This window comes from Pelophylax lessonae (genome assembly GCF_965119305.1).
Source record: "Pelophylax lessonae genome assembly, chromosome: 6".
NCBI lineage: Eukaryota > Metazoa > Chordata > Amphibia > Anura > Ranidae > Pelophylax > Pelophylax lessonae.
In genome coordinates this window covers 32,587,757-32,615,706 of record NC_138773.1, presented here as the reverse complement: position 1 = coordinate 32,615,706, position 27,950 = coordinate 32,587,757, and the positions used below count along the sequence as shown (strand labels likewise).

The 27,950-nt window shown below is 44.8% G+C and overlaps 2 protein-coding genes across 2 annotated transcripts in view; both read right to left on the bottom strand.

Moving 5' to 3' along the window:
- The window catches only part of LOC309558518 (zymogen granule membrane protein 16-like), a gene marked incomplete at its 5' end in the record, with an annotated part of 322,172 nt that overhangs the window by 112,175 nt on the left and 182,047 nt on the right, over positions 1-27,950 (bottom strand). The window lies entirely within an intron of this gene.
- On the bottom strand, positions 12,453-15,845 carry LOC309557652 (zymogen granule membrane protein 16-like; the record flags this gene model as incomplete). The annotated part of the gene is made up of 3 exons (XM_082260441.1): positions 12,453-12,783; positions 14,731-14,863; positions 15,791-15,845. The coding sequence occupies 3 exons, from the start codon at positions 15,843-15,845 to the stop codon at positions 12,453-12,455; spliced, it is 519 nt and encodes a 172-aa protein (XP_082116567.1).

The following is a 27,950-nucleotide window of genomic DNA, read 5'->3' as shown; positions in this document are numbered from 1 at the left end:
GCCGATTGGTCGAGAGTTTGGTGAAGAATGGTTCCAATGGGGCAGAGCAAGGTTATAGAAGGCTATGTTTTTTTTCCAGCCAGATACCAACCCCAACTGGAAAAGAGGACTTTGAAAGTTGGATGAGTCAAGCCACTCAAGCAGTAGAGGATTGGAGTGTGCTAGAGGCTGTGAAGAGACAACGGCTTAGTGAGAGCTTGAGAGGCCCAGCTGCCGAAGTGATTAGGAATATGAGAATGGGCAAGAAGGATTGTGTAGCCATGGACTACATCGATGCCTTGTTTGCTGTCTTCGGCAGAGTGGCGAGAACCTCAGACTTGCTGTACAAATTCAACCATACTCACCAACAGCGAGGGGAGAGATTGTCCGATTACATCTCCCGAGTGGACAAGATGTTACATATAACAGAAAGAAGGAGGTGAAGAATTACAGAAGTCAAGTTTAAAAGAGCAACATTATATGGGACCTAGAAGATCGCATGAGCCTATTCAGGATCAGTGTGAACAAGCTGTTAAATGTTTGAAGGAGAGTCTCACCCAAGCACCAGTTTTGGCCTATGCCGACCCCTCCAAGCCATATGAGTTACATGTAGATGCCAGCCGAGATGGTCATGGTGGAGTGTTGTATCAAGAGGCTGCAGGAAAGCTCCATCCAGTGGCTTATGCGAGCCGCAGTCTTACGCCTTCTTAGAAGAATTACCCGATACACAAATTGGAGATTCTGGCCCTTAAGTGGGCAGTAGTAGACAAGCTGCGCGATTACTTATACGGAGCTTCCTTTGTGGTGAAGATGGATAACAATCCTTTGACTTATTTGTTGTCCACTGCTAAGTTGGATGCTACTGGACATCGGTGGCTGGCTTCCCTATCTGAGTTTCAATTTAGTTTGAAATATCGACCAGGGAAAGGAAATTTAGATGCAGATGCTTTATCCAGAAAACCCTATGTTCCCAATGGGGGTGCTCAAGATTGGATACACTAAACCCCTGAAGGGGTTCAAGCAGTGTACCAAGGAGTAGAGTATCATCATAGAAGAGCCACGGGAGCTGAGGCTGTGGGAGTCACTCCGGCTGGAGTGGCACATTATTATTGTGACTTAACTCAAGTGCGAAGTCAGGAACTCCCCCATCTGACTAAAGAAGACATGAGGAGGGATCATCGGGAAGACCCTTTGTATGCCTTAGTTAGGAAGGCATTGGTTGCAAGAGACCCCAAGATGCTGTTGAACAGTAGAGATGTATAGAACTGTTCGCCGGCGAACAGTTCCCGGCGAACTTAGCATGTTCGCGTTCGCCGCTGCCGGCGAACATATGCGATGTTCGGTCCGCCCCCCATAAGACATCATTGAGGCAAACTTTGACCCTGAACTTTACAGTCAGCAGACACATTTCCAGCCAATCAGCATACCTCCCTCCCACACCCTCCCACCTCCTATAAATAAGCAAGGGCAGCATCCATCTTAGATCATTCTGAAGCAGTGTGTGTAGTGAGAGTAGGGAGAGAGCTGCTGCTGCTGCTGCTGCTGCCGCTGCTGCTGCTGCTGTTAAGCTAGGGACAGTTAGTCAGTGTTCCTGGTCTTGCAGTGTTCTTGGTCCACTACTGCTGTAATATCAGCACCCCAAAAAGCCCTTCTAAGGGCTGGTATTTGTGTTTTTTTTTTTATATATATATATATATATATATATATATATATACCTAGCGTCCCCAAAAGCCCTTTTAAGGGCTGGTAATTGAGTTGTTTCTTCTTATATATATATATATATCTATATCTATCTAGTGTCCCCAAAAGCCCTTTTAAGGGCTGGTAATTGAGGATTTTTTTTATTTATATATATACATATATATATATATATATATATATATATATATAGTGTCCCCAAAAGCCCTTTTAAGGGCTGGTAAGGTAATAGAGTTTTTTCTTTATATATATATCTATATATATCTATTGTACACTGCAGTTGCCTGCCCGCTGTGTGTGAGAGGCCACAGACCTACCACAGACTGTACTGTGTGCACACCACACTCATTTCGGGTGGCACAGGCACAGTACCTTGCATTTTAAAAAATATTTTTTTTTTCCTCTGTCATAATTGCAGTGAGTGCTGTGTCAGGTCCACAGAGTGCACTGTACCCACTGCAGTGCACTGCCCACCACTGATATATATACGGTGGCACAGCATCTTGTTGCAATAAATTGAAAAAAAAAAATATTTTTTATTATTGCAGTTGCCTGGGCTGCCAGTTACTGTCAGGTCCACAGAGTGTACTGTGCCCACTGCAGTGCCACTGTGTGCCCACCCACCACTGATATATAAGGTGGCACAGCAGCTTGCAAAGTAAAAAAAAATATATATATTTTTTAATTGCAGTTGCCTGGGTGCCAGTGACTGCTGTCAGGTCCACAGAGAGTGTACTGTGCCACTGCCCACCCACCACTGATATATAAGGTGGCACAGCAGCTTGCAAAGTAAAATAAAATATATTTTTTTAAAATTGCAGTTGCCTGGGTGCCAGTGACTGCTGTCAGGTCCACAGAGAGTGTACTGTGCCACTGCCCACCCACCACTGATATATAAGGTGGCACAGCAGCTTGCAAAGTAAAATAAAATATATATTTTTTAAAATTGCAGTTGCCTGGGTGCCAGTGACTGCTGTCAGGTCCACAGAGAGTGTACTGTGCCACTGCCCACCCACCACTGATATATAAGGTGGCACAGCAGCTTGCAAAGTAAAAAAAAATATATATTTTTTTAAATTGCAGTTGCCTGGGTGCCAGTGACTGCTGTCAGGTCCACAGAGAGTGTACTGTGCCACTGCCCACCCACCACTGATATATAAAGTGGCACAGCAGCTTGCAAAGTAAAAAAATATATATATATTTTTTAAATTGCAGTTGCCTGGGTGCAAGTGACTGCTGTCAGGTCCACAGAGAGTGTACTGTGCCACTGCCCACCCACCACTGATATATAAAGTGGCACAGCAGCTTGCAAAGTAAAAAAAAATATATATATATTTTTTAAATTGCAGTTGCCTGGGTGCCAGTGACTGCTGTCAGGTCCACAGAGAGTGTACTGTGCCACTGCCCACCCACCACTGATATATATGCCTGCAAGAGAAAAAGCCAGCCGCAGAGAAGCCGTGTTCCTGAAAATATAAGAAAAATGCTGTTTTTTAGGGGTTCTGGACATGCTACAGAGCTGAAACTTGACAGGTACACTTTTTAGACCCCCCAGACACTGAATACAAAAAAATGACATGCCTGCCTAAAAAAATGCCCGCTAAATGCCTGCAAGAAAAAAAGCCAGCCGCAGAGAAGCCGTATTCCTGAAAATATAAGAAAAATGCTGTTTTTTAGGGGTTCTGGACATGCTACAGAGCTGAAACTTGACAGGTACACTTTTTAGACCCCCCAGACACTGAATACAAAAAATGACATGCCTGCCTAAAAAAATGCCCGCTAAATGCCTGCAAGAAAAAAAGCCAGCCGCAGAGAAGCCGTATTCCTGAAAATATAATAAAAATGCTGTTTTTTAGGGGTTCTGGACATGCTACAGAGCTGAAACTTGACAGGTACACTTTTTAGACCCCCCAGACACTAAATACAAAAAATGACATGCCTGCCTAAAAAAATGCCCGATAAATGCCTGCAAGAGAAAAAGCCAGCCGCAGAGAAGCAGTATTACTGAAAATATAATAAAAATGCTGTTTTTTAGGGGTTCTGGACATGCTACAGAGCTGAAACTTGACAGGTACACTTTTTAGACCCCCCAGACACTAAATACAAAAAATGACATGCCTGCCTAAAAAAATGCCCGATAAATGCCTGCAAGAGAAAAAGCCAGCCGCAGAGAAGCCGTATTACTGAAAATATAATAAAAATGCTGTTTTTTAGGGGTTCTGGACATGCTACAGAGCTGAAACTTGACAGGTACACTTTTTAGACCCCCCAGACACTAAATACAAAAAATGACATGCCTGCCTAAAAAAATGCCCGCTAAATGCCTGCAAGAGAAAAAGCCAGCCGCAGAGAAGCCATATTCCTGAAAATATAAGAAAAATGCTGTTTTTTAGGGGTTCTGGACATGCTACAGAGCTGAAACTTCACAGGTACACTTTTTAGACCCCCCAGATGCTAAATCCAAAGAAATTTTTTATTTTTATTTTTTTTTAATTTTTCCAATAATTGGCTCTCTATCAAAAAATTATAATTTTTAAGAACTTTTTTTTGCGTGATCCCTCTCCGGCATGCCACAGTCCAGGTGTTAGTCCCCTTGAAACAACTTTTCCATCACTATTGTGGCCAGAAAGAGTCCCTGTGTGTTTTAAAATTCGCCTGCCTATTGAAGTCTATGGCGGTTCGCCCGGTTCGCGAACATTTGCCGATGTTCGCGTTCGCCGTTCGCGAACGGCGAATTTTAGGTTCGCGACATCACTATTGAACAGTTCCATTGAAGGTGCTAAAGTGGTTCACAAGGATTGGGACCGACTGAGGTTGGAAGATGGGATTGTGTATCAGAAGTGTCTACTTGAGGAGCCTGAAGGTGTCCAACAGTTATTCCTGCCGGAAAAGCATCAGTTGATGGTATTAACAGCCCTTCACGATGATCATGGACATTAGGATTAGATAGAACCTTTAAGTTGGTCAGGGATCGGTTCTATTGGTCTTGTATCAGAACAGAAATTGAAGGCTATTGCCATTCATGCATCCGGTGTATCCAGAGAAAGACGTTACCCAGCAGAGCTGCCCCAATGGGTCATTTAAGCAGTCAAGAACCAATCGAACTAGTGTGCATTGATTTCTTGTGTCTTGAACCTGACCCGGATGGGCGTAGTAATGTCCTGGTTGTGACAGATCATTAGATACACTAAAGCTTTCCCGACCCAAGATCAGCAAGCTAGTACAGTTGCTAAGACTCTGATGGAGAAGTTTTTCATTCATTAGGGTTTACCTCAGCGCATTCATTCGGATCAAGGCTGAGACTTTGAGAGCAAGTTGAAACGAAGACTTTGTGAACTGCTGAGTATACAGAAATCCAGAACCACTCCATATCATCCTTAGGGAGACCCACAACCTGAACGGTTTCATCGTACTTTACTGAACATGTTGGGGACTTTACCCCTTGAGAAGAAACAACATTGGGGTGATCACATTGCAACTGGGGTTCATGCCTACAATAGTACAGTGAATGACTCTACTGGATATTCCCCTTATCGATTGATGTTTTGGAGGGAAGCTTGATTGCCGGTGGACCTAGCTTTTTGGATCATACTTCTCAAGCTTCCTATCGTGGCTATGTTGACAGACTCAGAAAGATCTTGAAGTTAGCTTATGAGAAAGCTCTAGAAGCATCTTCTGTAAGGGAACAATGCAATAAAAGGAATTTTGATTTTAAGATGAGTGCCTGGCAAACATAAGTTGGCTGATCGTTGGCGTGCTTTACATCATTTGAAAGAGGCTGCCTGGATTACCAGTGTATCAGATTCATCCAGAGAGCAAGACTGGTCCATTGAAGACTTGGCATCGGAATCATCTTCTACCTATTTCAGCTCCTTGTACTTATGTATCACGCCCCCCTAATTTGCGGTCTAAGACTCGGCAGATGCCTGAGCGCTCCCATCAAGGAGAGAGAGAGGAGGAGAGTGATGAAGAAGAAATGACTCTTGATTGGCTATGGACTCTGCCACTGGAAGATACCTATAAAGATTTCCGGCCTTCAGTAGAGGATGTTCAGATGCTGTCCTGGCCTGTGAGTGTGGAGCGCTAGTTGAATGAAATGAAGAGACCCATATCTCCTGGCAGAGGAATTGTAGAAGTTAAACTAGAGCCCACTGATCACTCTGAGCCACCCAGTGTTGAAGAGAATTCACTTGTACCTCCATTAGATAATCCTGAGCTACCCAGTGTTGAAGAAGATCCAATTTTACCTCCGTCTAATGAAGATGAAGCTATATCTATTAGTTTGGAAGAATCATGACCTGGGTGTAGTTCTTGGAGCCAAGGACATGAATCTGAGTCTGCGGAACACCCGTGCTCCAGACTTTGATGGGAGATTCATCCACTTAAGAGACTCACATATAATACCCTTGGAGAGAGCTTGGATGAACCCATTTTAACTACTCAATGTTCTAATCAAGCACTAGCCTCTTCTACCAAGCTTTTGGTAGAGGATGACCCTGTTCCACTTTCTGACACTACTAGGTGGGCCACTAATTTGTTACTGGCCTGTTGTGAGCAAGACTCAATGTTTTCTGACTCTTTGTATAGTTTATTATCTGAAAACTCTTCTGTAGCACCCTCCTAGATAGGTGCTAGGTAGGGAATATAGTTTGCTCTGCCTGCTTATCAGGAGAGTGGCAGGTAAAACCTAGTTGCTCTATCTGCTTAACAGGGGAGCAGGGTTTCTAGTCAGGCCTGTTGCATGTGTCTATGTGTGATTCATCTGGTCTGAGGGAGTGTCCCCACTGTATCCAATAGGGGAGCCTGTTGGACAGTGGAGTAAACCCAGCCAGTGACACACAGGCTTTGTAACTGTCCCAGTGGGTTGGCACAGACAGTGGTGCATCCTGGGATAGGTGATAAAAGCCAAGGACACATGTGACAGAGGGTCTTTGGGTGGGAAGCCAGGTACCAGGAGGAGGTTGACGGCTGTCTCTCCTCCTGTTTTGCTGAGGAAGGTGGTCACAGGCACCTAGTGCCTAGTGAACCAGTGGTGTGGCTGAACCAGAAGGACCAGTGAAACTGACTGTGGAGGTGAAGGCAGAGCAACTCTGGAAAAACAGTGTCCATGAGTACAGGGGAGCTTCCCAATGGGTCTGCCCAGGAAGGGGACCACTCTAGTGGCTAGAGTCAGTGGACGGGTGTCAGCACACAGGCAGTGGTAGTAAAGGGGGTGCCATGTTGTTAACCCTGAAGAGAATATTCAAACAGGAACAGTCTATTTATCTTCACTCCTGTGGCAAGGTGAAGCAGCGGCCTTGCCACACACTACAAGTCGTTGTCCTCAAGTTTGTGCATAGTTTATAGTTGGAGTATCCCACTCATCCCTTCTCCCATCCCAGTTCTAAATAAAATACAAAAACCAAATCCCCTGGACTGATTATTGTCTGAGCCAAGAACTGTTACTGCCATTTATCTACTGTCAGTTGCTAATGGTAATCCAGGGGACCCAAGAAAGTGTAATTCTTAGCAGCTCTCTAGGGGGCAGTGCTACACTTCTATCAGTCAGTTGTTAGCTACTGTAGGTTCTAATTAGTGGAGTCATTTTTCTAATCCCTTTTTGAACTGTTATGCAATAGGTTTGCTTTAGTAAAAGTTCTCTCTGTCTTGGGGGACCAAAGACGTTCAAGTGGGGGGAGGATTTAGCCGGGTTGGGACTAACATGTTTAAGTATACAGACTTATCTTTTGTTTGTTGAAATCGTTCCTGTGCCCCTTTAATGCTGGACTCATATGGGATTGTCATCTGGCAGGAACTGGAAAATTGGCATTATGGGACCTTACAGACTTAAACTCACTTGCTTCTGGGACCCATTGCATGCACATCAGCCTGCTAAGTGGTGTGTGAGACAGCAGAATGCGGCCTACAGCATGAGGCCTGACCCACTTAAAGAACTCAGCCTCAGTGGAGCAGATGTCTGTCGCTGCACTGCGGATGTCTTTGCAGTATCGCTGAGAGAGAAAGTGGAGGTTGGCTGAGTATCCTGAGACAGCAGAGCGCAGCAGGTTTTCCAGACGCCGGAACGTGGAAGATCACACCGCCTGTTCCATAGGGCTTTCACAGATGGTCATCAGAAATTGGTGAGAGGGTGCCTGTTCTTGGTCCAGACTGCAAGTATACACTTCATCTTTACACTGAATACAAACATTGAAGCAGATATCAGATCCCTTAAGATTACAATTTATCATCTTGACCCTTTTGTTATATTAAGCCACAGTGGAAATTGTCTTATAAAAGTTCCAACTGCCGGTGAAGAGCATAGCAAGGCCTTGCTAAGAGGAGGGACATTGTTGCACAGTTGCTCTTAAAGTTGACATGTTCTAGTTTCTATTGCCATAGCTTTAATTAGGATACTGACAGCATAGAGTAGCTTAGAGCTCCTCTTTAACCTGAGTACAGCTTTACTATAGTAGAGAATATCTATATACTTTCAGAATATAGAAGATTGTGTTCAATACTGTTCCTTGTTATTATAACACTCTGTTTATCTGTTGTTTTTGGTGTCAGTCTTGCTAAACTCTGATAGTTTATTTGGGGTTTAGCTGACTGACATAAGTTCACTCGCTTATTCATTGAGTAAAAGTTAAAACTCATTTATATTGTGTCAGTGTGTTCCATAAAGGTGTATACACTATGTCTGAACCTAGAGTGTCAGGTGGGCTGGACGGTTTACAGGGTCACAGTAGTGCTGAAGAACACCCATTAACCAGCAACCCTCAAGGGAGTAGGGCTACTCTTGTATGTGTTTGTGTTTACATTTTCTCTCCTGTCGTAGGTCATATTGTCACAGCAAGCGGTGTCCCTTGGCTGACTGAGATGGCAGTAAAAGGGCTGGCGGATTTTATGGATGGGGGCTAGAATTGGCGCAAAAACTGGTCAGCTTATCACTCCCACTAACAGCAATGGAATAAAAATGGTTGTCTTCTTAGATATGTCATTTGTTGTTTAACATTTATGGCATGTTTCTGGAGCAGCTGAACCCCCGGTAAGTTCCCGAACCAGAATTCGGTTGGGGGCAGTATTGGCTTCAGGCATCAATAAGTCTTTGTGGTTTTTGGTAGAATTGAGCGACTTTGGCTTGTAAATCTCAGATCAGCCAAAAAGGGATGGTTTCAGTATTTGTATGGTTTGGACATCAATGTCTATGACAGTGTTTTTCAACCTTTTTTCAACCAAGGCACCCTTTAAAATCTGGAAGAATCTCGAGGCACACCAACCAAAAAATTCGAAAAAATGTAATTGTTACTTATATCAATGGGATACTTGAGCCTGGGAAGATCCACAAAACTGCTCTATTCTTGCAGGAATGGATGAGAGACAAACACAGAGATCCTGGTGCACAGCCCTAAGTTGCTGTCTGTATATGTTCTTTCTCTGTAGAAAGTAGCAGTTGTGCATTTAGCCCTAGGGTCCCTAGGGGGCAAGCGTTGCAATTTTTTATGACACATGGTATTTGCACAGTGGTTTTGCAAACACATTTATTTTTGGAAAAAATTAACTTTAATGAATTGAAACAAAACACAATATATACCCCAATTTTTTTGTATAATAGAAATAAAAGATGATGTAATATAAATATACTTAAGATATGTGGGTTTTATTTACTGTATTATTAATAAAGGTAAATGCTCTTTTTTTTATATTGTATTCCGCTTGCACATTTCTTTTTTATAATTTAATTCTGCTTGCACATCTGCTGCAGTTTGGCCGCAGCGCAGGTGTAGCACAGGATACCCGCTGTTTTCATATGCGTTTTCTGTGGTTTCTCATAAACTTCTACTATGTCCTAAATTTTTGGTGCATTTTCTGAAAGCACACCAAAAATGAGGGACAACAGAATACAATATAAAAAGAAAAAAATGTGCAGCGGAATACAATATAAAAATAGAAGTTACCTTTATCAATAATACAGTAATTAAACCCCACATATCTTATGTATACTTAAATCACATAAAAAAAAAAAAAAAAAAAAAAATAACCATTTACCAGGTAAATGACATGTATAATTCATGTACCTCATGGAGCTCAGAGGAGCCTCCTTCGTTATTTCTCCTCTCCTCAAACACTCCCTCGGGCAAAAGCGCGCCAGCCAGCATCCTCCGGGACCCGCGTCTCGCACATGCCAGCAAGCCCTTCGTAAGCCCGACCCGCCCACCATAGCAACTGATGACGTCATCGGTTGGCAAGACGCAGTCGGGAGGCCCGCACAGCTTCCCGAGTGCCTATGGCAGCAGCAAGTGAACTTAGACAGCGGACCAGGACCTCTGTCACTCCTGAGTGACTAAAAATGTTTTCAGATGGCTGTAAGTGGGGATCATTTTGCCACGGGACACCTGGGAACTAGTTACGGCACACCAGTGTGCCGCGGCACACTGGTTGAGAAACCCTGATCTAAACCATTCCATCGTAGCTCTGGCTGTATGTTTAGGGTCGTTGTCCTGCTGAAAGGTGAACCTCTGCCCCAGTCTCAAGTCTTTTGCAGACTCTAACAGGTTTTCTTTTAAGATTGCCCTTTATTTGGCTCCATCCATCTTCCCATCAACTCTGACCAGTTTCTCTGTCCCTGCTGCCACCACCATGTTTCACAGTGGGGATGGTGTGTTCAGGGTGATGTGCAGTGTTAGTTTTCCGCCACACATAGCGTTTTGCTTTTAGGCCAAAAAGTTTGATTTTGGTCTCATCTAAACCGAGCTCCTTCTTCAACATATTTGTTGTGTCCCCAACATGGCTTCTCGCAAACTGCAAATGGGACTGCTTTCTTCTTGCCACTCTTCCATAAAGGGCAGATTTGTGGAGTGCACGACTAATAGTTGTCCTGTGGATAGATTCTCCCAACTGAGCTGTGGATCACTGTAGCTCCTCCAGAGTTATAATGGCTGCTTCTCTGATGAATGCTCTCCTTGCCTGACCTGTCAGTTTAGGTGGACGGCCATGTCTTGGTAGGTTTGCAGTTGTACCATACTCTTTCCATTTTTGGATGATGGATTGAACAGTGCTCCGTGAGATGTTCAAAACTTGGGATATTTTTTTTATAACCTAAGCCAGCTTTAAACCCCCCCCACTACTTTATCCCTAACCTGTCTGGTGTGTTCCTTGGCCTTCATGATGCTGTTTGTTCCCTAAGGTTCTCTAACAACCTCTGAGTGCTTCACAGAACAGCTGTATTTATACTGAGATTACATTACACACAGGTAGACTCTATTTACTAATTAGGTGACTTCTAAAGGCAATTGGTTACATTAGATTTTAGGGGCATCAGAGTAAAGGGGGCTGAATACAAATGCAGGCCACACTTTTCAGATATTTATTTGTATGAAATTTTGAAAACCATTTATCATTTTCCTTCCAAATAGACCCCTGAAGAAAGGTGGTCACACCTGAAACACTTTTTTTTTTGGAGTATATGCCACATTGCTCATCACTTTTTCTTTGTATGACCTCCCATTGTAAGCCGTGATCATTTTTTAAATGTTACATAGAGATATTGCAGTCTCCCATTTTTTTAATCTTATTTTGTACAATAAAATTGTTCTTTACTAATAATTACTATATATATACTTGTATTTCTTGGATGTTTGGTCACCCACATAGTCCCACTCCCTAGGGGGTATCTTTTTCATGTATTTTCCTTCCACTTCACAATTATGTGCCACTTTGTGTTGGTCTATCACATAAAATCCCAATAAAATACATTTACATTTTTGGCTGTAACATGACAAAATGTGGAACATTTCAAGGGGTGTGAATACTTTTTCAGGGCACTATAACTGGGTTAAATGGTGTACTTTTTGGACATTTCCCATTCGGTAATAGCTAGCTTCAGGGCCAGCGCTACCACTAGGCAAAATAGGCAGCTGCCTAGAGTGCACTGCTGCCTAGGGTGCAGCCACGGCCACTGGCTTACCCATTGACCATGGGGAGGAGAGGGTGCCTGGAACTTGTCAGTGCACCTCGTCCTCTACCCTGCAGTCTAGCTGTCTGCGGGGGCACAGCAGCAATCAGCAGCATCCTTGGGGTGCGGGCGGCCTGACAGCCTGGGACTTGGGAGTAGAGCTCCACCGCGGCACGCCTCCTCCTTGACCCCACCCCCTGAAGAGGAGAGAAGCAGCATGCACAGTGTACCCTACGCTTCCAGAGCATGGACTATTCCATCTTCCTCTTCGCTCCAACATGAGGCCCTGGGGCCAGAGGACAGGCTGACTGGGGGCACAGAGATGTGACAGAAGGTGGGCAGGAGGGAGCCGCTGGAACTGGAAGAAGATCAAGGAGACAGACTGGCATCATGGCATGGAAGGTACTGTCCATTATCATACACAGACCTGGCCTGCAGATCTGCAAACAGACACTCTAGGACAATCAGGAGGGACTGCAGATAAACCCAGGACTAGGGGTCTCTCTCATCTCCCCCCTCTCTCTCTCAGGCCTCTCTCTCTCTCTCAGGCCTCTCTCTGTAAGACCCCCCTCTCTTTCTCTCTCTCTCTCTGCAGCCCCTTATCTCAGGTCCCCCCTCTATCTCGGGGGGGGGGAGGGCGCAAGTAGCTGGTCTTGCCTAGGCCGCCAAATAGACTAGCACCGGCCCTGGCTAGCTTCTACAAACATAACAGAATACGAAATATGATTTCAAAGGTTTATTATTTCAGTGTAAGAGAATTTTGGAAAGGAGAGGATGAAAAAAAGAAAAGCCAAGAGGCCAAAAAAGGAGCCTGACCAGCTGGTTGGCTCTGGTTTGCTTGAGGTTAATTAGAACCATCTTTACAGTTGTAGCAGCTGGGTTGGATACCCCAGTGGAAGCCAATGCTGGTCAGGACGTTGGAGCCGTATCGCCCGCTAATGTAGCGCAGTACGGTCCCCTGAAACAGAGGAAAGTCATTGAAGTTTGTGCCTGATGGTTGCCCAAATTTGAATATCCTCCCACGGCTTGTCACGAAGATCAGCTCATTCACATAAGAGCCATATTTCCCCAACACCTGAGTGATGTTTTCCCCGCGGAACAGCAAGACCTCCAAAAGGGTACCAGAGGAATATCCGTAAAAAGGCCCCCAGACATCACCATACTGGACTTGGATCCTGTAGAGAACAATATGAAGACGTGAGAATACAGGACCAGCAGTATTGTAATGCCTCCAAGAGCTGTGATATAATGTTGAAGTCAGAGTCCACCATGTTTTGTCCATGCATGCTCAGTAATGGGTCTGTGTAAATCTTCCAGGTATTTATTACCTCTCTAGGTATAAAAGTAGAATTGTGCTACAAAGGCTTAATAAGCTGTTGGCACAACCAATGATACAAATGGTGTAACAAGTGCAGAGAAATGCCTCAGTCATTGGTTGATTCCCCATAAAAGACTGAAGAGACTCAAGGTTGCCATTACAGAGGAGGAGGATATCGTCAATGTACTGGAGCTTCTCCTCCCACTTGGCCATAAAAAGATTCCTCTGGTATGGCAACCTTAAGTCTCTTAAGTCCATTATGGGGGATCTTTATACCAATGACTGAGGCATTTCTCTGTCCTTTGAAGCCAGTAATGAGGTTATTCATTTTCTGGATCTCAAAATAAGAGTAGCTTAAAGTATCACTAAACCCACAACAGTAAATCAATATATGTATATATATATATATATATATATATATATATATATATATATATATATACACTATAGTACAAGAAGAAATTGAAAATACTGAAATTAATAATGTTAGAGATCATAATAGGGAGACCCTCCTTGAGAATAAAGACAAATGGGCATTCATTTAAATGGTCCTTTTTTTATACCTCTTTCAGTGCAGCACAGACAGGTCAGGAATGTCATTAGAAAGCACTGGGTGGTCTTGAGGAATGAGAAGATTTTAGATCCATTATTTCTTGAGAAACCTGGGGTGATTTTTGAGAGAGCCACCTCTTTACAGACTACTTAATGGTATTAATTTTAGCATCCTTTTTATACTTAAGTGTTTTATTTTTTGACATGATAGTATTTTTATATTTTTTGTAGAGGTCTGGAATTCCGGGCTTTCAGTATGCCATGGAGGCTTAGTTCCTTGGCCAGATTATAGTGAGGGGTGGAATGCAGATTGTTCCGACTCCACTTCTGTTTTCCCCCTTTTGTGAACACCAAATATAGAGCAGGAAGATGGAGCGTGACTTCCACGTCCCCGATGATGGTTTATGTGACGAAACTCGTAGGGGGGAGCTATCGCGCGTGATGTCACCACACCCTCTACAACCAGGATGTTGTTGGTTTGATTACCAGGATTGGCTTTTTGCAGATGAGTGCTTATCAGTCTTTTATATTATAAGTAATCAGAGACTAAAGCCTCCTTGGCTTTTTCCTTCCACATGAACCCATATTGGCTGTTTATTGATGTGACATCTATGAGGCTGTAGTGGAACCCAATGGAGGCTTATTATTCTGAGCAGGAGACCATACGGATCTTTTTATTCTAACAATCCATTTTATTGTACACCAGGTGGCGGAGCACATGAAGTGTCGTTGTCTGCAGCACTAATCAACATTGTGCATCGAAACTTCCATTTAGTTGTGTTTATAACTTTTGGGACGGTTTGTGTGACTTGCACATCATTTGGACTTTTATTTTACTCACCTAATCTGTAGTATTTATATACTAAAAATATTTACAGGTGTTCTCCCTATTTATAGTTTCCAGGGTCACCATCTACTTTCTGGATATACTGTACCAGATCAGGGATGACACAATAATGTAAATCCTGGTGCCTGTGCAGTTCTTGATTGGATTCACAAATGTCTGACACAGATCAGCCTCTGTTGCAGCCTCTCATCTTATCACTTGCTACAAAGTTACACTGTTGTAATCGGATCACTGGGGGAGAGGAAACTGAAGAAATGCTACCTCTAGCCTGCAGCAGACTGATGACTTCATCTCAGCCTAGACACCAGACAGGAAATTACTTTACAAATTTGTACTATATGTGTATACCTAAAATGTGCTGAAGATGTTGGTGTGGTAGAGAAGTGATAATCTGAAGGATCTTACCCAACCACACAGCCGGTACTCTCCCTGATGCGAAAACCCGTTATTTGACCGTTACGTTGATCCGAAGAGAAAGAGAAAGCTATACCTCCACCAGCTCCGTACTCCCCAGAGAAGGAAGAGCGCCGCAACTGAACTGAAGGGTGCAAGAGAAGAGAGCGGTCAGACAGGCAGGAGTCTCCTACAGGAAATGTGTATATTGTACAGCATGTGCATAGAGCTCAGCCACCTATGAGAGATTGCCGTGAAAGCAATATAAGTAGGTACAGCATACCAAAATGAGATCTCTGAGCTGAAAGTCTAGGTATGTACCCTTGTTGTGTCCATAATGAGGGGTTCCTACCATCCCTGTGCTGAGTTCCTGGGTCTGTACACCTGCTGTGCCCATTAGGAGGGGCTCTCACCATCCCTGTACTGAATTCCTGGGTCTGTACACCTGCTGTGTCCATTATGAGGGGTTCCCACCATCCTTGTGCTGAGGTCCCAGGTCTGTACACCTGCTGTGCCCATTATTGGGGGCTCTCACCACCCCTGTGCTGAGTTCCCAGGTCTTTACACCTACTGTGCCCATTATGAGGTGTTCCCACCATCCCTGTGCTGAGTTCCCAGGTCTGTACACCTGCTGTGCCTATTTTTAGGGGTTTCCACCATCCCTGTGCTGAGTTCCCAGGTCTGTACACCTGCTGTGCCACTTATGAGGTGTTCCCACCCTCCCTGTGCTGAGTTCCTAGGTCTGTACACCTGCTGTGCCCATTATGAGGGGCTCCCACCACCCCTGTGCCAAGTTCCCAGGTCTGTACACCTGCTGTGCCCCTTATCAGGGCTTCCCATCATTCCTGTGCTGAATTCCCAGGTCTGTACACCTGCTGTGCCCATTATGAGGGGCTTATTACCACGCTGATTCCAAACAGGGTGAATGGTTCTATGTGCCTTGTATTGTGTAATATGTCAACTCTAGATACATAGTGGGAATAAATCACCATCAATTACCATCATTAACCAATCATCAATCATCATCCACTAGTACAATAGATGGACAAGGTGCTGTAATACCCATACTCACCACTTGAAGCTGCTGTGCAGCCCAGCAGGAAGCACACACACAGGAGGATCAGCATCTTGTTTTTTTCAGATATCACCTAGAAGATGTGTGTTATATTAATACAATTTACTAAAAAACAAAATTCATACAACAATATGGACCTTCACTTGGAGTACAACCTGTTACCATAGACCAGTCATTCTCAGCTAGGGTTTTTAGAGGTTGCTAGGGATTTTTTGAACTGTGGCTGACTGACCTCTCATCTAACAGTGCCTGCAAAATATTGGGGCCAATGCCACTTGGCAGAGTCAGCAGCATAATACCAATGATTATTTTAGCTGTCTGTAAGGGTGGCAGTCTGGCCATCACACTAAGGGGTGTATTCTTCCCACTGATCACCAATGTAAGGGGCATTCTTCCCACTGATCACCAATGTAAGGAGCATTCTTTCCACTGATCACCAATGTAAGGGGCATTCTTCCCACTGATCACCAATGTAAGGAACATTCTTCCCACTGATCACCAATGTAAGGGGCATTCTTCCCACTGATCACCAATGTAAGGAGCATTCTTCCCACTGACCACAATGTAAGGGACATTCTTCCCACTGACCACTAATAAAAGGACCATTCCCAATGACCTCCAATGTAAGCATCATTCTTCCAACTGACCACCAATGTAAAGGGGCATTCTTCCTACTGACCACCAATATAAGGAGCATTCTTCCCACTAACCACCTATGTAAAGAGCATTCTTCCCACTGATGAATTGTGTGACGGTACTCACTGTCACTGGAAGTGAAAGACAGATACTTAATGGTATGGATTACTTCAAATGGGTTCTATATTTACCCTTACGATAATGTGTATTGAACTTCAATGTCAGAGACAGGCTCTTCCTATTGTCTGTCTATTGAGGTGTGATGTGGATTCTGTTAAGCCTGTCTGTCCCATTGTTAATTGTTAATGGACTCACATATTGTTTCTGTCCAGATGGCTAGATAATTAGTTCAGGTTTATTCCATTTCTGTACACAATTTCATCTGCATATGATAATGTAATGAGGGGGATGCCCATGCTGTATATAAACTGTGTTCGTTGTTCAACAAAGCAGAAGATTCCAAACCTTAAACAAGCTAAGTTGTTGGCTAGCTTTGTATGGGGACGGCTGGAATATTTGATATCTATATTCAAGGCTGAAGGAAGCCGTATACTGACTGAAGCCCACAGACACAGTGTGGGTCTCAGTTCCATTACAAATTGGTTGAGGCAGGGGTTCTTCAAAGCCTGAAAACTATTTTAGGGGTTCCAGTGGGGGGAAAGCACTGCCATATATGGAAACATTTTATATAGCCAGCCTGACCCTGAGTTATCATCTTGTATAATGTGGGGTGAAAGGATGGTCAGCACTGCCCGCCTCACATAAACTTTGTTCATGCTCTCAGTGATGTGTGAGTCCAATGAGGCTTCTAACATGAACATCAATGAATAAAGTCCTTTCTTAAGGGTGGAACTCAAGGAGAGCCTAACAGTCATGTCACCAGCAGTTGATATACAGTAGCTTATATGGATATATATATATATATATATATATATATACTGTATGTATTACACCATATACATGGTTCCTTCTCTTCCAATTGATTTAGCAGGAAAAGTAGTAAAACTTCATGACACAACAGACATGACACCATTAGTTCATATAGCTCAAATATCTATATGCAGGGGAATCTCATAAAATTAGGAAAACAGGAATACCATGTTTATTAAACCAGGTATTGGTAGTTTTGGAAGTGTGGGCGGTGCCAAGTCCTGCTGGAAAATGAAATCGGCATCTCCATAAAGCTGGTCAGCAGAGGGAAGCATGAAGTCCTCTAGAATTTCCTGCTAGAGGGCTGCGTTGAGTTTGGACTTGATAAAACACAGTGGACCAACACCAGCAGATGATGGCTCCCCAAATCATCACGGACTGTGGAAACTTCATACTGGACCTCATATAAATTGGATTCTGTGCCTCTCCACTTTTCCTCCAGACTCTGGGACCTTGATTTCTAAATAAAATGCAAAATTTCCACAGTCAGTGATGATTTGGGGAGCCATGTCATCTGCTGGTGTTGGTCCACTGTGTTTTGTCAAGTTTAAAGTCAGAGCAACCCTGTACCAGGAATTTCTAAAACACTTCATGCTTCCTTCTGCTGACCAGTTTTATGGAGATGGATGATTTAATTTTTCAGCAGGACTTGGCACCTGCCCACAATGCCAAAACTACCAATACCTTGTTTAAAGCGGTAGTATCTCGCTTTTTGACACTTTTACCTACAGGTAAGCCTATAATAAGGCTTACCTGTAGGTACAAATAATATCTCCTAAACCAGCACGGTTTACTAGATATTTGCAGTGCATGCAGCCGCTCGCGCGAGCGGCGCATGGGCTCTGAAGGTCTGGGGGGACCTTCAGTTTTGCTTGCCGGGAGCCTGCCGGAAAATCATTCCCGCGCGCATGCGCGGGAGTGACGTCATCACGACCCTGGCCAATCACAGCACCGGAGCCGCCGAACCCGAAAGAGTCGCAGAGGGATCATGGCAGTGCCCGCAGCGATGTCCGGGGGTCCGTGTCGGGGCTTCGTTCTAAGGTAAGTAACACATAATGGGCTAGTAGGCGATGCATACTAGCTCATTATGCCTTTGTCTTGCAGGTTTTTTTTTTTCTTTTTAGGGTTTACAACCACTTTAATAATCATGGTATCACTGTGGTTGATTGGCCAGCAAACTTGCCTGACCTAAACCCCATAGAGAATCTGAAGATACTGAAGATCTGAAGAAAAAGAAGATGAGAGACACCAGACCCAACAATGCAGAGGAGCTGAAGGGCACTGTTAAAGCCACCTGGGCATCCATAACACCTCAGGAGTACCACAAGCTGATCGCCTCCATGCCACGCCGCATTAATGCAGTAATTCATGCAAAAGAAGCCCCGACCAAGTATGGAGTACATACTATACTGTACATGGACCTACTTGTCACTAAGCCAACATTTTTGTATTAAAAATCGTTTTTGTATTGGTCTTATGTAATATTCTAATTTTCTTAGATACTGAATTTTGGGGTGTCACTAGCTGAAAGCCAAAATGATCAAAATTAAAAGAAAGAAATGCTTGAAATATATCACTCTGTGTGTAACGCAACTATATATAATATATATGGGTTTCACTTTTTGAATTGACTTACTGAAATAAGTTAACTTTTTGATAATAGTCTAATTTTATGAGATGCACCTGTACATTACACCACAGAAGGGCCTCCTTCTCTTCTAGAGGAGGAGGCAGGAAGAGTAGTAAATCTTCATGAAGAACTTTTTTTTCAGAAAGAGAAGTGAGACTCCAAGACAAATGACAAACCAGCGTCTCAGAAAGATCTTTATGTCCCCTAATCACCATCAATTACAAAACCAGATCACCCAACTCCACCTGAAACCAAGAAACCACTTATGGGCACATTGACCCTTTAAAGGGTGTTTCCACTTTTTTAGACTTTTTTGACTTAATCTTATCATCTTTTCCAGTGCAGAAAAATAATAAACTCTGTAAATAATATTTATTACCTGTACTGTTCTATCACAAGGATAAAGGGTCTTGAAGATTCCACGATGGCCAGTGAAAAACATAAAGGAGGTTATAGTCTTGGGGGGAGGGGGGGGGGGCAGGAGAGGGTGGCTATGTTCCTACATACAGTGGGACCATAGAGAACCAACGTAGCCACCATCTAACAGGAAGTCAGATCACAGCAGCAAAAGAAAGGGAAAGTGAAGATTTTCAGGTGGCTGGGAGCAACAGAAGGGACTTCTCTGAGTTAAGAATACATATGTAGAATTTAGTGCCCCTTTAAATGAATAATCTTTTATTCATGCAATTCAAAATCAATTAATAAAAACAAATCCACAATAACTATTAAAAGTAATGATCACCCTCTTAAAATAGACATCTTGTGAAGAAATTTGTTGCAAAAATAGAAGAGAGACTTCAGGCCCAACCGGAAGAGCCATGGATTGTCTCAGGGAGATCCCGATGTTGTCCACAACATATATACAAAGCCAGTCCTCACATGGACCTTTTAGTCCAGCCTTTCCCAACCATGGTTCCATTGACCCCCTGGGTTCCTTCAGAGGTTTCTAGGTGTTCCTAATGGATTTATCGTCTGCCTGACAGTGCATTTCCTGTGTTAGAGTGACAGTGCTGCTCCTCTGTAGATACAGTATGCAAGTGAGTGTTGTCACCCTAGGACAGTAAATATGTTCCTGGCAGGATCATTTTTTGTCCCTTGGTGTAGGTGCACTTTAAATATGAGGGGACAATGATCATAGTGAAGCACAGGTAACTGCTAGAGCAGGACACTTCAGAAATATGGTAAATGTGTACAATGTTAAAGTAAAGTTTAAAATAACATGACAAAAAATGACTCCTAACTTGCTAATGATGGGATGTTATTTCATTATAATGAATCATCTCTACGCCACTACAGTGGCCTCATGTGCTTACATTGGGGGTGGTCAACCTACTTGATATAGGGGCATTAAGTGACCATAATCTACAGGAATGTAATGCTACAGAAAGCTGTCAGAGACTGTAGACATGCAACAGGAGATTGCTGGAAATTGCAGACAGGAAATTGTTAGAGACTGCAGACATGAAACAGTTTTTATCAGAGACTGGAGAACTGTTTCAGGAGACCTTAGACTGGAGACACATCACAGGAAACTACTAGAGATCACTTCTATTACAGCTCCTTCCACAACTTAGTGCTCCCACAGTTGTGCTCCCTACCAGGGCCGGTGCTTCCACTAGGCAAACTAGGCAGCCGCCTAGGGCGAATTGCCACCTAGGGGCGCAGCCAGGAGTTGGCACTCTCTCTCCATCATGAATGATTACTGTGAGCTGAGGGGAGAGGTGGCGGTAGGGGAGGAAGTAGGGACAGAGAAAGATGCCAGGTGTCTTGGGCAGTGGTGGAACTATCAGGCCCTGGCTTTCCACCACTGTTGGGGGGCCCCAAGAGGCAGGAATGGAGCCCACCAGAGTGCTGGCACGATGATCCTCTTCAGCTGGAGCTGAACGGCCTTAACCCCAGGCAGGAAGTGACTCTCTGCACTGAGCTGGTAGGCAGCCGTTCATTTCCCTGGGTTGGTATTAAGTAGGGAGCGGAGGAGAGCTGAACCTGAGCCGGAGCTCGGCACTGGAGGGCGGAACCTTTACTGGGGCAGAAGTGATGAGGCACCGGAATGGTCTGAGGAGGTTGGTGATGAAGGACATGCGGAGCTCCCTGACTGCTGTTTTTCTCTCCACCAGGACCCGGTTGGAGCTGTGGTGAGCACTGTGGTCCAGGAGAGGAGCGTCCCGGGAGAAAGAATCAGCAGGATCACTGTGAAGGAGGGCAGAGTGGGGGGCCACTCTCTTCATACCGCCCAGTTAGTGTCCCCAGAACAGGGGATCAGGGTCCCTGGGTGTTACATGGAGCACCCCTGGTATGAAAGGAAATCGGGGTCACCAGGTGTGCCATGGGGAATCAGAGTCACCAGATGTGACATGGAGGATAGGGGTCACTGGGTGTAACAGGAGTTCGGGGTCACCAGGTGTGCCATGAGGAATTGGGGTCCCTGGGTGTGCCATGGGGGATTGGGGTCCCCAAGTGTGACATGGAGGAACATCAGGGTCCCCAACTGTGACATGGAAAAACATCAGGGTCTGACATAGAGGAACATTGGGGTCACTGAGTATGACAGCATGACATGGAGGAACATGGGGTCCCTGGGTGTGTCATGGAGGAACATCAGGGTCAGTGGGTATGACAGCATGACATGGAGGAATATTGGGGTCCAAGGATGTGACATGGAAAAACATCAAAGTCACTGGGTGTGACACAGAGGGACATTAGGATCCCCGGGTGTGACATGGAGGAATATGGGGGGTCACTGGGTATGAAAGCATAACATGGAGGAACCATCGGATCAGGGTCACTGGGTATGACATTGAGGAGTTTTTAACCCCTTACCTTTTTTTTTTTTTTTTTGGGGGGGGGGGCGCAAGTAGCTGGTCTTGCCTAGGGCGTAAAATAGTCTAGCACCGGCGCTGCTCCCTACACTCCCCTCCATTAATAATGACTTGTGTCACACTTGATATTTCTGTCGGGAAGATCCATTATAAAAAAAAGATCAGAGGAAAAAACATAATATGAGAACAAAATGGAGAGACCAAAAGAAAGTATAAAATAAACCAAATCATTTCACTAGCAGAAGTCAGTCTAAAGAATATTTTCTATCACTGGCAATGTAAGAACATAGGAAAGGAAACACAGACTACTGTCTACAGATGTCCCAGTGGCCACAGTTTGGGTACCAGGAGTGTATATGGTCTGAGATGTCCTCTGTAAATCATAATATCACACTATTCACACCAATGCACCGTGTCTTATCTATGTCCTCCTATATAATATAAAAGCCCTGTCCCATGTATATCCTCCTAGATATAATAGCTCTATCCCTGTATATCCTCCTATATATTATAATAGCACTGTCCCTATATGTCCTCATATATATATAAATATATATATGTTATAATAGCTCTGTCCCTGTATATCCTCCTATATATTATAATAGCCCCTTCCTTGTATGTCCTCCTATATATTATAATAGCACTGTCCCTATATGTCCTCCTATATCCTATATATTATAACAGCCCTGTCCCATGTATATCCTCCTAGATATTATAATAGTCATGTCCTTGTATGTCCTCCTATGATATAATAGCCCTGTTCTTGTTTATCCTCCTAAATATTATAATAGCCCTGTCCCATGTATATCCTCCTATATATTATAATAGCCCTGTCCCTGTATGTCCTTCTATATACTATAATAGCCATGTGCCATGTATATTCTCCTAGATAATATAATAGTCCTGTCCGTGTATATCCTCCTAAATATTATAATAGCCCTTTCTCATATACATCCTTTTAGATAATATGATAGTCACGTCCCTGTATGTCCTCCTATATATTATAATAGCCCTGTCTCATGTACATCCTCCAAGATATTATAATAGCCTGGTCCTTGTATGTCCTCCTATATATTATAATAGCTCTGCCACATGTACATCCTCATATATTTTTACTAGCCCTGTCCTTGTATTACCTCCTATATATTATAATGGTCCTGTTCTTGTATGTCCTCCTATATTTTATAATAGTCCCATCCTTGTATGTTCTCTTATATATTATAGCCCTGTCCTTAAATGTCCTTCTATATACTGTATTATAATAGCCCTGTCCTGCTATATAATATAATATAATATAATATAGTAGTCCTGTCCCCATATGACCTCCTATATATTATAACAGTCTTGTCCCTGTATGTATCCATCACTCACCTGTCCTCACTTGGTCACTGGATGCACTTTTCTCCCTTTTTAGCTATTTATACATAACTGTGTGTGTTTATTACACCTGACTGCCATATGTTGTATGGACAAAAATTCAGAAGTGAATGATATCAAATGATAACCAAATTCAATGATGTCCCATTAACTCATTCCGTACCATTCTAGGTAATGTGCAGCTTGTAATGATCTTCAATTGTTATATTAAATATATTTTCCCCACCAATGTAAGGGGCATTCTTCTCACTGATCACCAATATAAGAGACATTCTTGTCACTGACCACCAATATAAGAGACATTCTTGTCACTGAACACCAATATAAGGACCATTCTTCCCACTGACCACCAATGTAAGGGGCATTCTTCCCACTGACCACCAATGTAAGGAGCATTCTTCCCACTGACCACCAATGTAAGGAGCATTCTTCCCACTGACCACCAATGTAAGGGACATTCTTCCCACTGATCAGCAATGTAAGGAACATTCTTCTCACTGACCCCCAATGTAAGGAACATTCTTCTCACTGACCCCCGATGTAAGGAACATTGTTCCCATGGATCACTAATATAAGAGACATGCTTCCCGCTGACCACCAATGTAAGGACCATTCTTCCTGCTGATCACCAATAAATTGGTCTAGGTACTGTAGGTGTTTCTGAAGACTTGAATACTATTTTAGGGCTTTCTTTTGGGAAAAAAAAAGATTGAGATTGGGAAAGGCTGCAATAGATGGAACTTTGTATATAGACTGACCCTGAGATGCCATTACATTTAATGGTAGGTGAAAGACTGGTCGTTGAGCATTGCTACCCAGAACTTGGGTGTGAGCCCATTGGATCTTCATCTACTATGAACAGTGATGGTACATAGTCCTTTCAAGGTGGCACTCAGGAAGAGCCCAATAGACATGGCATCAGCAGTTCATTCTTATAGCTTAAATGTCTATGCATATATACATTACACCATAGAAGGGACTCCTTCTCTTCTAGAGGGTGAGGCAGGAAGAGTAGGAAAACTTCAAGAACTTTTTTTGCATAAAGAGAAGTGAGACTCAAAGACAAACCAGAGTCTCAGGGAGATCTTTATGCCCCAACATACTGTAATTACAGTCAGTCCACCAAACATCACCTGCAACTAAGAAACCACTTATGGCTGCATCAACCCTTTAAAGGGTGGTTCCATTTTTATAGACTTTTTTGGCCTAAACTTATAATTTTAGCCAGAGCAGCAAAACAGTCAACTTTGTAAATAATAATAATTACCAATATTGTTCTATTACAATGATACAAGGTTTTTTTTTTAAGATGATCAAAGACTACAGGCGATTCATAAAACAGGAGATGGTCGGAAACTACTGACATGCTACAGGAGATGGTTAGAGACTGCAAACATACTACAGGAGATAGTCAGAGACTGCAGACATACTACAGGGCATAAGGACATGGTCTTTTATCTTAGGTACCTGGTTGATGCTGCCAGTCACCTTTCCTCTTTGTTTTATACTGACCTGACCAAGCACAGAAGCCCAACTGTCCATGTGCGGTCAGTTTTCACCCTTTGGCTGGCCATTCAGAGGTACAGGGCACTGGGGAGACACACAGCTTGCCTGTTTAGGGTAGGTTGCTTAGCCACCACGCACCCTGACCACTCACAGGCTGCCTCTGGCACAAACCACTCCCAATCACAGCCTGCCCCTGGCACACACCCCTCCCAACCACAGCCTGCCTCTGGCACACACCCCTCTCAACCACAGCCTGCCTCTGGCACACACCCCTCCCAATCACAGCCTGCCTCTGGCACACACCCCTCCCAATCACAGCCTGCCTCTGGCACACACCCCTCCCAATCACAGCCTGCCTCTGGCACACACCTTTCCCAATCACAGCCTGCCTCTGGCACGCACCCCTCCCAATCACAGCCTGCCTCTGGCACACACCCCTCCCAATCACAGCCTGCCTCTGGCACACACCTTTCCCAATCACAGCCTGCCTCTGGCACACACCCCTCCCAATCACAGTCTGCCTCTGGCACACACCTTTCCCAATCACAGCCTGCCTCTGGCACACACCCCTCCCAATCACAGCCTGCCTCTGGCACACACACCTCCCAATCACAGCCTGCCTCTGGCACTCACCCCTCCCAATCACAGCCTGCCTCTGGCACACACCTTTCCCAATCACAGCCTGCCTCTGGCACACACCCCTCCCAATCACAGCCTGCCTCTGGCACACACCCCTCCTAATCACAGACTGCCTCTGGCACACACACCTCCCAATCACAGCCTGCCTCTGGCACACACCCCTCCCAATCACAGCCTGCCTCTGACACACACCCCTCCCAATCACAACCTGCCTCTGGCAAACAACCCTCCCAATCACAGGCTGCCTCTGGCACACATCCCTACCAACTACAGCCTGCCTCTGTCACATCCCCCTCCCAATTACAGCCTGCCTCTGTCACACACCCCTCCCATTCACAGCCTGCCTGTGGCACACACCCCTCCCAATCACAGCCTGCTTGTGGCACACACTCCTCCCAAGTCCCAACCACAGCCTTCCTCTGGCACACACTCTTTTCCAATCACAGCTTGCCTCTGACACACACCCCTCCCAATCACAGCTTGCCTCTGACACACACCCCTCCAAATCACAGCCTGCCTCTGACACACACCCCTCCCAATCACAGCTTGCCTCTGACACACACCCCTCCAAATCACAGCCTGCCTCTGACACACACCCCTCCCAATCACAGCCTGCCTCTGACACACACCCCTCTGAATCACAGCCTGCCTGTGGCACACACCCCTCCCAATCACAGCCTGCCTGTGGCACACACCCCTCCCAATCACAGCCTGCCAGAGCGCACACCCCCTTCCAATCACAGCCTGTGTTCTAAAATTTTGTCGGACCCATGAAAATTCCGGACCTCGTCACTTCCGGTGACGCTACGTCATAACCCAGCTGGTGCGGCAACTGGTGCGAGCCCCGGTGCGCATGCACACAAGACATTTTCAAGGTCCGATGAAATTCTAAGACTTAGCGAACAGCTGAGTGAAAGGAGGCGGGGCTGAGGCACCAGGTATGTGCGGTCCATCAGCTCCACTTCCGGGTTTATGCGTTCCAGACATAGATCTTTTTTTTGTTGTTTTCTTTTCTATCATTCCACACATTTACACACATTCCCTTTACTTCAATGGAACGGAAAGGCGGACACTCTTTTTTTGTTTTAGCACATACCAACACACAGGGGTCCAGAAGCACTGCATTTCCCATGATGCATTTCCCTTTTCTGCTTAATATAAATACTAATTATGATTACGATTAATATTAAACATTTTATTATTTCTCTCGATGTGTGTAAGGGAATAAGTGTAAATGTGTGGAATGATAGAAAAGAAAACAACAAAAAAAGATCTACCGTATATACTCGAGTATAAGCCGACCCGAGTATAAGCCGAGACCCCTACTTTTACCACAAAAAGATGGGAAAAACCATTGACTCGAGTATAAGCCTAGGGTGAGAATGCAGGGCGGCGGGCATGGTACAGGAGAATGCAGGGTACTGGCATGGTGCAGGAGAATGCAGGGTGACTGGCATGGTGCAGGAGAATGCAGGGTGACTAGCATGGTGCAGGAGAATGCAGGGTGACTGGCATGGTGCAGGAGAATGCAGGGTGACTGGCATGGTGCAGGAGAATGCAGGGTACTGGCATGGTACAGGAGAATGCAGGGTACTGGCATGGTACAGGAGAATGCAGGGTACTGGCATGGTGCAGGAGAATGCAGGGTACTGGCATGGTACAGGAGAATGCAGGGTACTGGCATGGTGCCGGAGAATGCAGGGTGACTGGCATGGTGCAGGAGAATGCAGGGTACTGGCATGGTACAAGAGGATCCGGGGTTGTGGGCATACTACAGGAGATGCAGTGCTGTGGGCATGGTACATGTGGACCATGCCCGCAGCACTGCATCCCTTGTAGTGTGCCCGCAGCCCTGCATAATGGCAGGTAGTGAAGCTGTTTCACTTACCTGTTCCAGAGGCGCCTTCATTTTAAAAATGGCGCCGCCCGGCGCCGACACGTCATTGCGCACGCGCCGCCGCCGCTCGTATACTTTCGGCTATTCCCAGCCTCTCCCGAGCGGCGCCGGGAATAGCCGAAATTACACGAGCGGCGGCGGCGCGTGCGCGGTGACATGTATGCGACGGGCGGTGCCATTTTTAAACCTTAAACCCGTCGGAGCGGACAGGAAATTTTTTTTTTTTCCTTGACTCGAGTATAAGCCGAGGGGGACGTTTTCAGCACAAAAAAATGTGCTGAAAAACTCGGCTTATACTCGAGTATATACTATGTCTGGAACGCATAGACCCGGAAGTGGAGTTGTTGGACCGCACATACCCGGTGCCTCAGCCCCGCCTCCTCTCAGTCAGCTGTTCGCTAAGTCTTAAAATTTCATCAGACCTGGAAAATGTCTTGTGCGCATGCGCACCAGCTGGTGGTGACGTAGCCACAACGGAAGTGACGAGGGTCCGGAATTTTCACGGGTCCGATGAAATTTTAGAACACCTGCCTCTGGCACACATCCCTCACCATTACAGCCTGCCTCAGGCACACACTCCTCCCAACCACAGCCTGCTTCTGGCACACACCCCCTCCCAATCACAGCCTGCTTCTGGCAAACCTCCTCCAATCACAGCCTGATTCTTGAACACATTTTCTCAAGCACAACCTCAATCTTGCATCAGGCTGAAATGACTATGGA